General features: G+C 46.3%; 1 protein-coding gene across 1 annotated transcript in view; it reads right to left on the reverse strand.

Moving 5' to 3' along the window:
* Positions 1-17,102, reverse strand: part of P2RX7 (purinergic receptor P2X 7) — a 54,702-nt gene that overhangs the window by 10,094 nt on the left and 27,506 nt on the right. The window contains exons 4-9 of the mRNA XM_017872097.1: positions 16,224-16,296; positions 14,669-14,765; positions 11,845-11,925; positions 11,078-11,207; positions 9,642-9,778; positions 1,292-1,382 (exon numbers count right to left, since the gene is read on the reverse strand). Coding sequence (XP_017727586.1) covers positions 1,292-1,382; positions 9,642-9,778; positions 11,078-11,207; positions 11,845-11,925; positions 14,669-14,765; positions 16,224-16,296 — 609 coding nt within the window. The remainder of the gene's footprint in view (positions 1-1,291; positions 1,383-9,641; positions 9,779-11,077; positions 11,208-11,844; positions 11,926-14,668; positions 14,766-16,223; positions 16,297-17,102) is intronic.

Raw genomic sequence — 17,102 nt, forward strand, 5'->3', positions numbered from 1 at the left:
TTTTTTTTTTTTTTTTTTTTTTGAGACAGAGTCTTACACTATTGCCCTGGCTGGAGTGCAGTGGCGTGATCTCAGCTCACTGCAAGCTCCACCTCCTGGATTCAAGTGATTCTCCTGCCTCAGCCTCCCAAGTAGCTGGGATTACAGGCACCCACCACCACGCCCACCTAATTTTTTGCATTTTAGTAGAGACAGGGTTTCACCATGTTGGCCAGGCTGATCTTGAACTCCTGACCTCGTGATCCACCCACCTCAGCCTCCCAAAGAGCTTGGATTACAGGCATGAGCCACTGTGCCTGGCGCAGCCTCGTGGTTTTTATTCCCAGTGGTCTTTGCATTCTTTCAGCTATATCTCATTGCTTCTCGTCCTGCTTATCACCATCTTACACAGATAACATGCTCTTGGACACCATGTCATGGGATATGTTGATTTTTGCATACCTGGCATCTTTTCCTTCTATCTTCAGAGGGGAACACTCCAATTTTCTTTTCAGTCCGTGTGGTGTGTGTGTGTGTGTGTGTTAAAGGGGCTGGGGTGTTGGCCTCTCTGCTGGCTCCTGGGCTGGGTTAGGGTTGGTTCGAGACCAGCCATTGGGAGTATGGCATGACCCTGGTCATAGTGATTAGTTCAGTGGTGGGCATGTCATCCATGGTGGGCCAATCAGAGCCAATGACATTTGTCTGAGACCTTTGCTGAACCTTCTGGCAAAGAGGCATTTTCTTTTCACTGAGGTTGCTAAACCAGTCAAATCGAAGGTGCTGCTTGATACCTTCATAGAGAGATGGCTGGTCTGGGGATGATACCAAGACCGAGGAGGATGTATACAAGACACAGAGGGTGGCAAGTTCTTGATGATGATGATGTTGTTTTAACACCTGGATCCAACCATGCTTGTAGCTTAAAAATAACCCCTGGAATTTTTTCAGTTATGTGAACCCAAAAAAGCCCACTGAAAGTGTTTTTTTTTTTTTCCCCTTAAGCCAATTTGAATTGGATTCTGTTACTTAGAAACTATTTTACAGGAGATTTCTTTCTCTCTCTTGTTAAGTATCAGAGTATTTTTAAAGCCAAATGTTAGAATTGCTTTCCAGGCCCACTCCTGTACTCGTCAGATGACTCATTCAGGGACAGCACCCCGAGGACATCTTCTTCCTCTTTTATGCCATGTGCAAAATGCCCAGTGCTAGCTAATGGCTGTGACCAAAACCCTTCCCTCCATGGAGGCCCCACAGCAGTAATTAGGACACAGTCATAGGATGCCGGTGCCCGGAGCTGGGAAAGGAGACTTACAGTACCAAAAACCAGGATGTCAAAACGGATCCCGAAGACTTTTATCAGAGTCCGTTTCTCAACATTGTTTTCCTTGTAGTACTTGGCATATCTGTAGGAAGAAAAGGATCTGTATTTATAAGATCTCTTTGAAGGTGTTGGGCTTTTGGGGTTTTTTTTGAGACAGGGTCTCACTCTGTTGCCCAGGCTGGAGTGTAGCAGCAGGATTACTGCTCACTGCAGCCTTGACTTCCTAGGCTCAGGAGATTCTCCCACCTCAGTCTCCCAGCCAGGTGGGACTACAGGCATGCACCACCATGCTCAGCTAATTTTTTGTATTTTTTGTAGAGATGGGCTTTTGCCGTGTTGCCCAGGCTGGTCTCAAACTCCTGAGCTCAAGTGATTTGCCTGCCTCAGGTTCCCAAAGTGTTGGGGTTACAGGCATAAGCCACTGCATCTGGCAAAAAATGCTAGTATTTTATGGAAGGAAAAGCCAAAACAGTGGCCCATCTAGTCCTCCTGGTCTGTCCCCTGGCTCTGTGACAGGTGGCAGGGGAAGGAACACAATCCAAAGCCCTGGGTGACTCTCTCCAACCACCTGCAACCAAAGAGCATCCCCCTCCCCGTGTCACCACCTGTACTTGCATCATCTCAGAGTGACGGAAAATCAGCTTGTCGCTTAAGATTAAAATGCATTTTAGGCCAGGCGCGGTGGCTCAAGCCTGTAATCCCAGCACTTTGGGAGGCCGAGACGGGCGGATCACGAGGTCAGGAGATCGAGACCATCCTGGCTAACACGGTGAAACCCCGTCTCTACTAAAAGTACAAGAAAATTAGCCTGGCGAGGTGGCGGGCGCCTGTAGTCCCAGCTACTCGGGAGGCTGAGGCAGGAGAATGGCGTGAACCCGGGAGGCGGAGCTTGCAGTGAGCTGAGATCCGGCCACAGCACCCCAGCCTGGGTAGCAGTGCGAAACTCCGTCTCAAAAAAAAAAAAAAAAAAATGCATTTTAAAACAATACAGGATTAACAACAAGCAGATAAATTAAAAAAAAAATAGCTTCAAGCAATATGACTATTCCTTAAGGGGGAAGAAGAGATTTGGCATCTAGAACAAAGCAGGAGTGGATGGTGGTAAATCTTAGATACTGATTACTGGACTGGGGACAGGCACACCTCAGCAAACTGTATTTTCTTAGATTCTGTATATGTCTATTTGGCAATCATTAATCACAGGGCCAAACTAAAGGCTGAAGTTGTGTTTTTTGTTTTGTTTGTTTGTTTTGAGGTGGGGTCTTGTTCTGTCACCCAGGTTGGAGAGCACTGGCATGATCAGATGATCAGAGCTCACTGCAGCCTCCACCTCCTGGGCCCAAGTGATACTCCCACTTCAGCCTCCCAAGTGGCTGGGTGGGACTACAAGTGTGCACCATCACACGTGGATAATTTTTATTTTTAAAATTTTCAACTGGGCACGGTGGCTTACATCTATAATCCCAGCACTTTGGGAGGCCGAGGCAGGTGGATCACTTGAGGTCAGGAGTTTGAGACCAGCCTGGACATCATGGTGAAACCCCATCTCTACTAAAATACAAAATTAGCCAGGCATGGTGGCACATGCCTGTAATCCCAGCTACTCAGGATGCTGAGGCACAAGAATCACTTGAACCCAGGAGACGGAGGTTGCAGTGAGCCAGGATTGTACCACTGCACTCTAGCCTGGGTGACAGAACAAGACTGTCTCAAAAAAAAAAAAAGAAAAAAGAAAAAAGAAAAAAAATTTTTTTCAAAAATGTTTTGTACAGTCAGGATCTCATTCTTTCAACCAGGCTGGAGTGCAGTGGTGTGCTCATAGCTTGTTGCAGCCTTGAACTCCTGGCTTCAAGCCATCCTTTCATCTTGGCCTCCCAAGGCTGAAGTTGTTTACATCTCCCCTGCAATCCAGCTTTTGTGAGGGTGTGAAAATCATATTACAAACCCTCCAACCAATCCCTCAATCACTTCCTTTTCTAACTCTCCAGTATTTCTCCTTAGGGACAGGTAGGGTGAGGGCCAGACATTTAGAGACCATTCCTGTAACTCAGAACCCACTGGCATTATTCAAAGTAGTTCACCCCAAGCTGTTTCCCCAGTCCTGCCTTGCCCTTCCATTGGGAAACACAATAAAGCTCTGGACCATTCTTTCCCCTTTATTCTGCCTCTTGACCGAATCTGGTACTTCCTCCTGTGGCCCTGTCTAGCGTGGCATGGCCTGGTGTGGCCTGGCATCATGTGGTGTGGCCCTATCTCTTGGGAAAAGTATGTAATAAATTCTTCTTGGCCAGGTGCAGTGGCTAACGCCTGTAATCCTAGCACTTTGGGAGGCCAAGGTAGGCAGATCACCTCAGGTCAGGAGTTTGAGACCAGCCTGGCCAACATGGTGAAATCCCGTCTCTACTAAAAATACAAAAATTAGCTGGGTATGGTGGCAGACGTCTGTAATCCCAGCTACTCGGGAAGCTGAGGCAGGAGTATCACTTGAACCCAGGAGGCAGAGGTTGCAGTGAGCCAAGATCACACCACTGCACTCCGGCCTGGGTGATAGAGTGAGACCCCATCTCAAAAAAAAAAAAAAAAAAAAATTTTTTTTTCAGGGGCTTTGACTTTTCTTTGTAATCACCCAGTGCTAACTTTAAAAATTAAGCCCCAGGCACAAATCATCAGTCACCCGTAATATGCAACCCTCCCCAGTGCTGCAGTCAGGAAAAGTGGTGTGTTTTGTTTTTCAAGAATAATTAAGGAGGCTTAAAACGAATGCTTCATAAAACTTTTAAATCTGCCCCTTCTTCTCACATTTTGATGATTGCTTTTAGATAAGGTTACATATACATATATATTTTTTCTGAGTTATTAATTCACCATCTAGTTACAAGATGTGGGGAGAGAAGAAAGCAGATGACAGATGTTCTGCCAAAAAATAGTAAGAAACATCTGAAACTTTTTAAAAAACCTCTCAAAATCTGACATTGAAATTGATCAGATATTCTCAGGCACTTTAGTGCCTCTTTCTGACTGGAGGGAATTCAATTTCTTTGCATGTGACTATTTCAAGAGAGCTTTTTCTCCTGATGCTATATTGAGTGATTTATCTTTGTTGTTGTTCTTGTTGTTGTTTTTGTTTACTGAGACAGGATCTGGCTCTGTCGCCCAGGCTGGAGTGCAGTGGCTCGAACACAGCTCACTGCAGCCTCCGCCTCTGGCGTTCAAGTCACACTCCCACCTCAGCCTCCGGGTAGCTGGGACTATAGGTGCAAACCATTACACCTGACTAATTTTTTAAAATTGTTATAGAGATGAGGGTCTCACTGTGTTGCCCAGGCTGGTTTGAACTCCTGAGCTCAAGTGATGTACCCATCTCAGCCTCCCAAAGTGTTGGGATTATAGGCATGAGCCAACGTGCCCAGCCAGTGATTTGTTTTTTAATACACAAGCAAGCATGCATCGCCACTGCCTGCCCTGGGCTTGGCATTATCTCCCTATGTGAGTTGGTTTGCCTGGGAAGGTTAACATTGTGTAGTAAGCGTGTGAATTTCTGCTTCCAGTGTCTTGTTATGGTGGCTCTTAAACTGAAGGCAAGAATCACTTGGGGTGATGGCCAGGCGCAGTGGCTCACACCTGTAATCCCGGCACTTTGGGAGGCCGAGGCAGGTGATCACAAGGTCAGCAGATCGAGACCATCCTGGCTAACATGGTGAAACCCCATCTCTACTAAAAATACAAAAAATTAGCCGGACATGGTGGTAGGCGCCTGTAGTCCCAGCTACTGGGGAGGCTGAGGCAGGAGAATGGTGTGAACCCGGGAGGCGGAGCTTGCAGTGAGCCAAGATCGTGCCACTACACTCCAGCCTGGGTGACAGAGCAAGACTCTGTCTCAAAAAAAAAAAAAAAAAAAAAAGGATCACTTGGGGTGAGTGTGTTCAAAGGCAGACTCCTAGGCCCCTCCCCCAAAGAGTGGTTGCAGAAGCCCTGAGATGTTTCTAGGAGTCTATATTTCCAGTAAAGGTACCAAGTAATTATTCTGATGCAGGTAGTCAGTGGGCAATGCCCTGAGAAACATCGGGCCTTGAAGAAGAATGTTTTTTGCACACTGGAATGGGTTGAGCCCCCTAAATAAGATATGTTCAAGTATCTAATCCCTAGTGGCTGTGATATGACCTTATGTAGAAATACAGTGTTTGCAGATAGATATAATTAAGTTAAACATCTCAAGATGAGATTATCCTGGATTTAGGGTAAGCCCCAAATCCAATGACTAGTATCTTTATAAGATAAAGGAGAGATCAAATTGCTTGAGCCCAGGAGGCAGAGGTTACAGTGAGCTGAAATTATGCCATCGCATTTCAGTCTAGGAGACTGGAGTGAAACCCTGTCTCAAAAAACAAAAAACAAAAAACAAAAAAAAAAGAGAGAGAGAGAGAAATTGAAGACATCGAGACACAGGGGAGAAGGCCCTGTGAGGATGGAGGCAGAGATTTGAGTGACGCCGCCATAAAGTTATGAAATGCCTGGAGCCACCAGACGCTCGAAGAGGCAAGAGAGGACCCTCCCATAGAGCATCAGAGCAAGTGTGGCCCTGCTGACATCTTGATTCCAAACTTCTGGCTTCCAGAACTAGAAGAGGATTAATTTCTGTTGTTTGAAGCTGCCACACTTGTGGCAATTAGTCATAGCAGCCACAGGAAATTAACACAGACACGTACTCCTGCTGGGCCTGAGAAGCGCGTCGTGCATTCTATGTGGCCTGATCCACTTCACACAGGTCGTGCATGAGCGGAATCACCTATTCACTGAGTAAGGACATTTCAGCACGGATCGTTTTGTAAGGGACAGAATTCTGTAATGTGATCAACTTCTTCAACTTCCTATGTTTTAGAAAGTTATATTTTCTGAAATACCTCCTATAACCTGTAATTTCCTTCTCTTGTGTGTCTGCTGGAAAATAACTTGTCCACTTACTCATCAGACCTCAACGATTTATTTATTTATTTATTTATTTATTTAAGTTTTTTTTTTGAGACAGAGTCTTGCTTTGTCACCCAGGCTGGAGTGAAGTGGCATGACCCCGGCTCACTGCAACCTCCACCTTCCAGGTTCAAGCAGTTCTCCCTGCCTCAGCCTCCCACGTAGCTGTATGATAGGCACCTGTCACCACGTCCAGCTAATTTTTGTATTTTTAGGAGAGACAGGGTTTCGCCATGTTGGCCAGGCTGGTCTCGAACTCCTGACCTCAGGTAATCCTTCAGCTTCGGCCTCCCACAGTGTTGGGATTACAGGCATAAGCCACCGCTCCTGGCCCTCAACAATTTGTTTTTGGCCAAAGATTTCTTCTGGTGCTCATTCCAGACAAGAAATGCTCTACCACTTTGTTCTAAAAGAATATTAACATCATAACTGGCTCAGGCATTCAGAGGGCTCAGATCTCTTCGGGAGCGGATGTTCTTGGGCTCAACTCAGCCACTGGAAGGACGTTTGCTGACACCTGATTGTACACTGCCCCGCATGCTTCTGCTGACAGCTAAAAAAAATACCCTGGAAGGGCAGTCAGGGGACCACTCATCCTGTCCTCTCTTCTTACTAATGGCCATGGGCCTATTCAGCAGAGCGGCAGGGGATGATCAAAAAGTTATCTCAACTGGGAGCTGGTTTCAGTGCCCTGGATGAAATTCCATTGACCCAAAGGAAGCAAAAAGCATCAGCCCACCTTTACGTCAAGGGTTTCAAACTCAAATGCCTACAGGGGCCAGGCAGATGACAGAAATGAGGATGCGGGCCAGGTATAAGCACTGAGGAGTGGCAGTGACAGTGATGAACCAGAAAGCCCAGACCCTTTCTAAATAGGACCACTGATACTCAGCTCCAGCCCACGGCCACCATGTAAGATATGGACCTTGGGGTGTCAAATAGTTTAATTTTTTTTAATCAAATAGTTTAATTTTTCAAGAAAAGCAGGAAGTCCAAGGTTTTACATAGAATGTCTCAAATTTTATTATTTATTTATTTATTTATTTTTGAGACAGGGTCTTACTGTGTCACCCGGGCTGGAGTGCAATGGCACAACCACAGCTCACTGCAGCCTCAACCTCCCAGGTACAAACAATCCTCCCACCTCAGCCTCCTGAGTAGCTGGGACCAGAGGTGCATGTGCCCACACCTGGCTGATGTTTTAAAAATTATTTGTAGAGATGGGGTCTCCCTATGTTGCCCAGGCTAGCCTCAAATTCCTGGGTTCAAGTGATCCTCCCACCTTGGCCTCCCAAAGTGCTGGGATTACAGGCATGAGCCACTGTACCTGGCCTGTCTCAAGTTTTAAAACATCATGCAGGCCAAAAAACAAAACAAAACCAGAAACCGAAAGACATTTAAGGGGCTGCCTGCCAGTTTATGAGGCTGCTTTGAGTAATATATAAGGAATACCTCCATAACATACAGCACATGTAGAACTTTGCATAAGATCTTTTCTACTGAAGACAGTATTTCAAAGCCCACGAGGAGAACTCCCACCCAAGTTACTCTGGATAATAGGTCGGTATGAAAGGAATGATATAATAGAATGGACAGAAGTAGTAGGATCCTTAAGGTAAGAATGGGACTCACTGGAACAATAATAGATGACTTTGAAAAAGAACCAAATAAAAATCCTAGAAATGAAAAGTATAGACCAGGCGCAGTGGCTCACACCTGCAATCCTAACACTTTAGGAGGCCGAGGCAGGTGGATTGCTTGAGCTAGGAGTTTGAGACCAGGCTGGGCAATATAATGAGACTCCGTCTCACAAAAAAATTTTAAAAATTAGCTGGGCATGGTGGCGTGCACCTGTAATCTTAGCTACTCAGGAGGCTGAGGTGGGAGGATCGCTTGAGCCTGGGAGGCAGAGGTTGCAGTGAGCTATAATCGCACCAAGTCCACTCCGACCTGGGTGACAGAGTGAGACTCTGTCTCAGAAACAAAATAAAACATTATAACCATAGATATTTTAAAAAATCTGAAAGCATTATGATAAAATGTTCACAGCCTTTGATTTAAAAAGTCTAGAAATTTATCCTAAGGCAGTAACCTGGAATTCAAACAAAAGTTTATGTGCAAAGATGCACACTGTGGTTATTTGTAATAGAAAAACTGGAAGCAACTTAAATATTCAATCATGGAGGCATGGGTGAGAAAATCATGAGATGGGAAGGAAGGGATGGAGTGTGAGTGTGGGGTCAGAGTGACGAGGGTTAGAATTATGCAGCATGTATTATCAGCTGTGGGTCTTGGGCAAATCATCTTCTAGAAACAATAATATCTTTCTTCCAGGGTTGTTGGGAGATTTTAGGGATGGTGACAGGGAGTGCTTGGTATATGGAAAACCCTCCTTGGGCCAGGCGCAGTGGCTCATGCCTGTAATCCTAGCACTTTGGGAAGCCGAGGTGGGCAGATCACTTGAGGTCAAGAGTTCGAGACCAGACTGGCCAACATAGTGAAACCCCGTCTCTACTGAATATACAAAAACTAGCTGGGTGTGGTGGCACATGCCTGTGGCCCCAGATACTTGGGAGGCGGGAGGATCGCTTGAACCCAGGAGGCAGAGGTTGCAGTGAGCTGAGATGGTGCTACTGCACTCCAGCCTGGGCAAACAGATTGTGACTCCATCTAAAAAAACAAACAACAACAAACACAAAAAACAAAAAAAGAAAAGAAAACACTCCCTGAATTGTAGCAGTTGTTATTTTGTTATTTGTTCACCTACAAAATGGAATGTTATGATCATTAATGTGATGGTTACAAAGAATTTTGAGTGACTGGGGTATGAAAAACCCCACAGAGTGCCACTATACATGTATATATATATGTATGCATGCTATGATTGCATAGGAGCTGTATGAAATAATTGGTGCAGATGAGGAAAATTCCCCCTAGGGTTATCATTGATTATTTCAGGGTAGGGGAATTATGGGTGATTTTGATCCCCCTCTATGCTTTTCTGTTTCCCAGTAGTTTTGCTTTATAAAGAGTGTGTATCCGCCTGTAATCTTAGCTACTTGGGAGGCTGATGCAGGAGAGTCGCTTGAACCTGGGAGGTGGAAGTTTGCAGTGACCGAGATGGCACCATTGCACTCCAGCCTGGGTGACAGAGCAAGACTCCATTTCGAAAAAATAACTAAATAAAAAATAAACGGTGTGCATCTCTTTGAGAATTTTAAAAAAAATATGGAAAAAATTCAGTTATCACCTAGTTCTTAGAGAAAGTCTTTTTTCATTCATCTTGTTGCCTTGGAAACCAAAATTAGTCTCACCAATTGCTGGGAATGAGATTCAGCCACTGGGTGAGTTTGACCTGGAGCCTTGGAGTTACCTGAAGTTGTAGCCAGGGTACAAGGACACGTTGGTGGTCTTGTCGTCAAGGCGACGGAAACTGTATTTGGGACGGCAGTGATGGAACCAACGGTCTAGGTTGCAGTCCCAGTAGATCTCAATGCCCATTATTCCGCCCTGAAGGATCAACAAGAGACAATCTCTATGGCTGCTGGGTGTGAGTTATGCAACCACCAGACATCTCCCTGCATAGGCATGATTGCTTAAGATTTTTAGAGGAAAAATGCTGATTGAAGAACCATGTGTACAACCCTATCTAACTCGCATGTGGTGGCCACAAACGCATCTCCTCACTCTCCCTACCCCTGTCTGGGACACACCACCGTTAAACTCAGTGTCCTAAAATACAACTTTCAACAGACCACTCCTGTACTCAGACACCTTTAATGCCCCCCACACCCCCATTAAAGATCAAGTCCAAATTTATTAGACTGGAATTCAGGGCACTCTATCAAATATATTTTCTGCTTTACCTCCTAGTACTCCCCCAGGGAAAGCTCTTTGCAGATGCGATTACATGAAGGTTTTTTTTTTTTTTTTTTTTTTTTTTTTTTTGAGAAGGAGTCTCGCTTTAGTCACCCAAGCTGGAGGGCAACGGCATGATCTCAGTTCACTGCAACCTCCACCTGCCAGGTTCAAGTGATTCTCCTGTCTCAACCTCCCAAGTAGCTGGGCTTACAGGCGCCCACCACCATGCCTGGCTATTTTTTTTTTTTTGTATCTTTAGTAGAGATGGGGTTTCACCATGTTGACCAGGCTGGTGTTGAACTCCAGACCTCAGGTGATCTGCCCACTTCAGCCTCCCAAAGTGCTGGGATTACAGGCATGAGCCACCGCGCCCATCCTAAATGAAGGATTTTGAGATGGGAGATTATCCTGGATTATCCAGCTGGTCCTTAAATGCCCCCTCTTGTAAATGCTCCCTCTCTTTATAAGACAGAGGCAGAGAGAGATTGGACACAGGATAGGGAGTGAAAGTGGCCACTGAGGCAAGATTCCACGCTGCTGGCTTTGAAGAAATGCAAGGAATGCAGCTCCAGAAGGTGGAAAAGCCGAGGAACTGCATTCTCCCCTAAAGCCCCGGAGGGAGCATGGCCCTGGCTCAGGGAAAATCGTCTCCAACTTCTGATCTCTGGCAACATAAGCAAATATGTGTTGTTTTAAGCCGGTAAGCTTTGGTAATTTGTTACGGCAGCCATAGGAAAGGAATACACCAAGTAGCTCTCGCTCATAAGATTGTTTTGGGATTTGATGAGGTAGCGTAGGTAAAGCCCTTAGCACAGTGGGTGAATTTACTAAATGCTCAGTAAATGTGAGCCACATTATGAAGACCCAGTGGCCCGGCCTCTCGGCCGTTTGACATCCTCCATCCCCAGACACATAGCCCCACATCCCAGTGTACAAAGCACCACCAACCTGAATTGCCACATCTGAAAAATTATCGCCTGTTTCTCGGAAGATGTCTCCTAGTCGGAAAATGGGACACTGTGGATTCTGAGTCTTGTGGAAGGTACAAGTGATGTTTAAACCAGGCAAGATGTTTCTCCTGTGCATAATTAAAAGCAAACAAACATCTCGAGTGAAAAAGATCTGTCTCTTTCCCAGGAGTGAGCCAGTGTGGTGGAGAGGTTCCATGAAAGCCCCAAACGATCCCTGCCTCCTGGGGCCCCTGGGCAGTGGCCTCTCACACTGGACCAGAGTTGATCTGTGTCACCAATGGCATATGGCAGAAGTGTTGCTCCCAAAGACTGTGGCTTCCATCTTGGTTATAATCTTGGTTGCTTCTTGGTTAGGCTCTTGGTTGCATCTCGGTTATACTCTCGGTTGCTTGCTCTATCTCTCTTGGGTCACTTGCTCTGGGAGAAGCCAGCCGCCGTATACCAAGGATACTCAAGTGGTCCTAGGGCGAGGAACTGAGCCCTCCCACCAGCAACTGTGTGAGAGCTTGGAAAAGGGTTCTCCAGCTCCAGTCAAGCCTAGAAATGATTGCAGCCCTGGTTGACAGCTTGGCTACAACCTGACAGACCTTGAGCGAGAACCACACAGCAAAGTCATTCCCAGATTCCTGACCCACAGAAACCATGGGAGACAATAGGCATTTCTTGTTTCAGGCTTCTGAGGTTTGGGATAATTTATTACACAGCAGTAGATAACTAAGACAGCGAGGCAGCCTGGGCACTTACGTGGTGTAGTTGTGGCCGGGGAAGTCGATATTGTTTTTGATGAGCACAGTGAAGTTTTCCGCACTGTTCAAGAGAGCAGGCCTGGGAGAGAGACGTGCAAAATGGCCATTAGTGACAGTGGGGACCGAGGGAGCCCATGGGCCAGTGGGACCAGAGGTTTCTGGTTTCTTGGTTTGGTCTTTGGGATGCGTGAAGAGAAATGGATACAGCAAACCCAGTGGGCAAAGCATTCTGAAACTCTCCACAAAGCCCCTCCAGCTCCTCCAAGAAGAAGTTCTCCTTCTTGAGATCTGATATGGTTTTTCTCTGTGTCCCCACCCAAATCTCATCTCAAATTGTAATCCCCATGTGCCAGAGGAGGGGCCTGGTGGGAGGTGACTGAATCATGGGGCCGGACTTCCCCCTTGCTGTTCTCCTGATAGTGAGTGGGCTCTCACGAGATCCGATCTGAAGTGCGCGGCACATCCCCCGCAGCCCCTCCTGCTCCATCATGGTAAGATGTGTTTGCTTCCCCTTTGCCTTCTGCCATGATTGTGCATCTCCTGAGGCTTCCTGTGAAGCCTGTGGAACTGTGAGTCAATTAAACTTCTTTTTTTCATAAAGTATTCGGTCTCTTACCGAAAAAAAAAGGTAGTTTTTTTTTTTTTTGAGATGGAGTCTCACTCTGTCACCCAGGCTGGAGTGCAGTGGCACATCTCGGGTCACTGCAACCTCCACCTCCTGGGTTCAAGTGATTCTCCTGCCTCAGCCTCCCGAGTAGCCAGGATTACAGGTGTGTGCCACCACACCTGGCTAATTTCTGTATGTTTTAGTAGAGACAGGGTTTCGCCATGTTGGCCAGGCTGGTATCGAACTCCTGACCTCAAGTGATCCGCCTGCCTTAACCTCCCAAAGTGCTGGGATTACAGGTATGAGCCACCGCACCTGGCTAGGTAGTTCTTTGTGTGAGAATGGACTAATACAAGACCCAGTGGCATTTACTGTGGCACCTCTCACACTGATATAATTACACATTCAGGTATGTACAGTGGTTGGGACTTGCTCCATATCTGGGACTTGTATTTTACCTAAACCTTGGCAAAGTCTCTTATGCATAGTTACATATGAGATAAATATCTAACACCTACTATATGGTGATGGATGTGTTGAATGAATGATTAAATGAACCATCTTAGCTAATTCATATAATATATGAGAAACTGAAGTTCAGGGAGTTGCTTGCCCAGGTCACATCAAAATCCAGCCCAGTGGCAGGCACACTGGAGATGCAGTTTATTTAATGAGTGAGTTGATGGCGGAGCTGGAACTGAAACCACAGTCAGTCAAGGGCCGCTTGTCTTGAACCAAGGACTATCTGAGTGGAGGCTGCTGTATCTCCCAGAACTGGATGATTCCTTCTGTGACAAAGAAATGCCCCTGACCTAGAAATGAACCTGAGTGGAGCTACTGGCGATTGAGAACCATAAGGGGTGATGCTGCTGAGCACACCCCCTGTCCAGGCATTGGGAAACCTTCGCCTGAGCCTTCTATGAGCCAGCTTGGGGCAATTTTCTCTTTGCTCCACGATGCTGAGGGAATGATCCTGAATCACGTTGGTCTAGAACTGCGCTGTCCAATATGGTAGCCACTAGACATGTGTGGCGATTTAAAATTAAATTAAATGAAAAACTCAGGCTGGGAGCAATGGCTCACACCTGTAATCCCAAAACTTTGGGAGGCCAAGGCAGAAGGAGGATCGCTTGAGCCCAGGAGTTCAAAACCAGCCTGGGCAACATAGCAAGACTCTATCTATCTATTGTCTATCTATCTATCTATCTATCTATCTATCTATCTATCTATCCTCTATCATCTATCTATCTTTCAAAAATTCAGTAGTCACACTTCATGTACTCAATAGCCACATGTACCTAGTAGCTGCCCTATTGGACAGCACAGATACAGAACATTTCCACACTGCATAAAGTTCTACTGGACAGTGCTGGTCTAGAACCACCACACCTCCAGGGGTAGATTTTGTGTGTGTGTGTAAGCCAGGCATGGGGCTTACCTTACAATAACTGTACAAGTATCATCTCATTTAGTCCTTACAACAGCCCTATGAGGTTGGTGAAATTATTATTTTGCTTTTACAGGTGAGGACACTGAAACTCAGAGAGGTTAAGCCACTTGCCCAAGGACACACAGCAAAAAGTGTTAGAGCTAGGAATTGAATCCAGGTCTTTCTTTCTCTGCTGAAATACATCAGCCCTTGTGGCTTCTGAGATTTGACATCATGATTTTGTGTATTGAAGCGAAGCATCAATACAAGGGACCACCAAATCTGTATGTCATTGTGAGCATTTAATTTGAGAAAACTTCCTTTCCCTCCCCTCTTTTATTCTCCCCCCTTCTCCTTTTTCCTCCCCTTCCTCTTCTCTTTCCTTGCTTCATCCTTCCCTTCCATCTCCTCCTTCCTTCCTATCCTTAATCACTCAGTATGGACACTGACAAGTCAGAAGGGACCCTGCTGTGGCACTAGAGGAGGGGTCTGGGGTACCCTGGAAGATCTGGGGGAGGGAAGGGGGCCAGGGACACCCGAGGATGCTCAGGGTAGTAGCTATTTACCAGTTGCTACAGAATTGTTGCAATAGTTTACCAACCACCAGGGCCCTCCCAGAGACACTAGTTTGTGCCAAGCAGTGTATCTAGAGCGCAGGGGTCCCCAAGCCAGTAGGACCCAGGACTTTGCAGGGCTGTGCTGAGAGGGGAAGGCCCAAGCAGCCTCGGCAAGGGCTCATCTGGTCGCTGCTGAGGGCCACTGTGTCTGTCTCCCCATGCGACTCACCGGGGGGCCTCTCCCACTGCCTCGATGGGGCACCAGGCAGAGACTTCACAGGTCTTCCGGTTCCCTTCATACACTACACACCTTCCGGTCTGAATTCCTATAGGGGCCAAAGCATCGTAGAACCACAGATGTGAAAGAACTGCGGAGAGGAAGTTCTCCAGGAGGGACATCATGAACTCAATCCAGGCAAGAGACTAGGCTTTGACCAGGCTTTCCAACCCATGCAGCTTCAGCTTCCGTCAAGCCCGTCCTAACCACAACGAACACAAGGCAAGGCAAACGAGCAAAACATAATAGAGATCAGACGGAACACAGAAAGACTGTGGATTCTGCTGGCTCTTTTGTTTCTTTACAAGAAAAGAGTAAAGAAACTCTTTTTTTTACTCACGAGGGGAGCAGAACAGGTGTATGCTCTCACTTAGTATAAATGGACTAGAACATGGCCTCTCCAAAGGGCACAAGTCCCTCAAGGGGTACACAGCCTGTCCAAGATGCGCCAAGCCATGAACTAAGCATGGCGCATCTTCCTGGAGTGTCAGGATGATTAACCGGTTTCCAAGGGAGAATTAATTAAATAGTGAGAAATGTTAAAATAATCTTTATACCAACTCGAATACACATATAGTATGGAGTAGAATGCAGTAATGGGCATATGCCTTTTTGTGTGCGTTTGCATTATAACCACTGATTTTTTTTTTTTTTTTTTTTTGCAGTATTTTAAAATTTTCCTGTGTTTTTTTTTTTTTTTTTTTTTTTACGGAGTCTAGTTTTGTCACCCATGCTGGAATGCAGTGGCACGATCTTGGCTCACTGCAACCTCCGCCTTCCAGGTTCAAGTGATTCTCATGTCTCAGCCTCCCAAGTAGCTGGGATTATAACCATGCACCACCATGCCTGGCTAATTTTTGTATTTTTAGTAGAGATGCGGTTTCACCATGTTTTCCAGGCTAGTCTCGAACCCCTGACCTCAAGCATCCATCTGCCTCACCCTCCCAAAGTGCTGGGATTACAGGCACGAGCCTCTGCACCCGGTGCCCTGTGCCTTTCTAAATTAAAACATGAGATAAAGAAATTCTGCAGGTATCACCATAGCATTGTTCTTAGATATAAATAAAATCAAAAGTAAAATAAAACAGTACAAAAAATTTTTGAAAAGTAAAAAATAAAATAAAATAAAAACTTTGCAGGTGAATATGGGTATTACTGCCAGGTTCCCTGGGGGTATAAGTTCATGGTCCTCAACCTTTGAGGAGATTCAGGGGAAGTTTAGAATATTCAGATGATACTATAGGCCATGTGATTTTTCTACTGATTAGAACCTGAATCTGCTGGGTTTTTAGGAGCTTCTCTCATTGGAAAACTGGAGTCATGTTTACAGTCAGCAGCTGGTCTGCTGGGGACAGAGCCAAAGCATGGGCAGACTCGCCTCTGGCTTGGTGATGGTGGAAGAGGACAGCTGAGAGCAGAGGCTGAAGACCTGAACTGGGCATCACAAATGTCACTAAGAGGCCTGACCATCCAACCCTAGGGTCTCGGGAAAAGAAACAGAAGGTACCTTTGCTCTGTGGGTCCATCCATCCCTTTTTACAACCCCGGTCAGAGGAGCAGAGCGTCCTGCGGGTGGGATACTGCAGAGAGAAGGATGAGAGAATGGGGAGTAAGTGACATGTGTTACTAAGACATGGAGAAGAGATTCGATATCCACCAGGATGTGCACACGAATGCTTAGAGCAGCACTACTCAGAACTGCCAAAAAGTGGAAACCACGCAAGTGTCCACTGACAGATGAACGGACAAGTAAAATGTGGCACGTTCATACACAGGATCTTATTTAGCCGTAAGAAGGATGAAGCGCTGACGCAGTGTACAACATGGATGGACCTTGAGAACATGATGCTGAGTGAAAGAAGCCAGACACAAAAGGCCACACCATGTACGATTCTATTTATAGGAAATGTCCAGAAGGCATCTATAGAGACAGAAAGCAGATTGGTGGTGGCCAGGGACCAGGGGAAGGGGAGAATGGGGAGTGACTGCTTATGGGTTTGGGATTTCCTTTGTGGGGGATGAAAATGTTCTGGAGGCTGGGCGCCATGGCTCATCACGCCTGTAATCCCAGCACTTTGGGAGGTCAATCACCTGAGGTCAGGAGTCTGAGACCAACCTGTCCAATGTGGTGAAACCCCATCTCTACTAAAAATACAAAAATTATCAGGCATGGTGGTGTGCGCCTGTAATCCCAGCTACTAGGGAGGCTGAGGCAGGAGAATCGCTTGAATCCGGGAGGCGGAGGTTGCAGTGAGCTGAGATTGTGCCACTGCACTCCAGCCTGGGTGACAAGAGCAAAACTCCACAAGGAAGGAAGGAAAGGAAGGAAGGAAGGAAGGAAGGAAGGAAGGGAGGGAGGGAGGGAGGGAGGGAGGGAAGGAGGAGG

This window comes from Rhinopithecus bieti, unplaced genomic scaffold (genome assembly GCF_001698545.2).
Source record: "Rhinopithecus bieti isolate Rb0 unplaced genomic scaffold, ASM169854v2 scaffold_6776, whole genome shotgun sequence".
Classification (NCBI taxonomy): domain Eukaryota; kingdom Metazoa; phylum Chordata; class Mammalia; order Primates; family Cercopithecidae; genus Rhinopithecus; species Rhinopithecus bieti.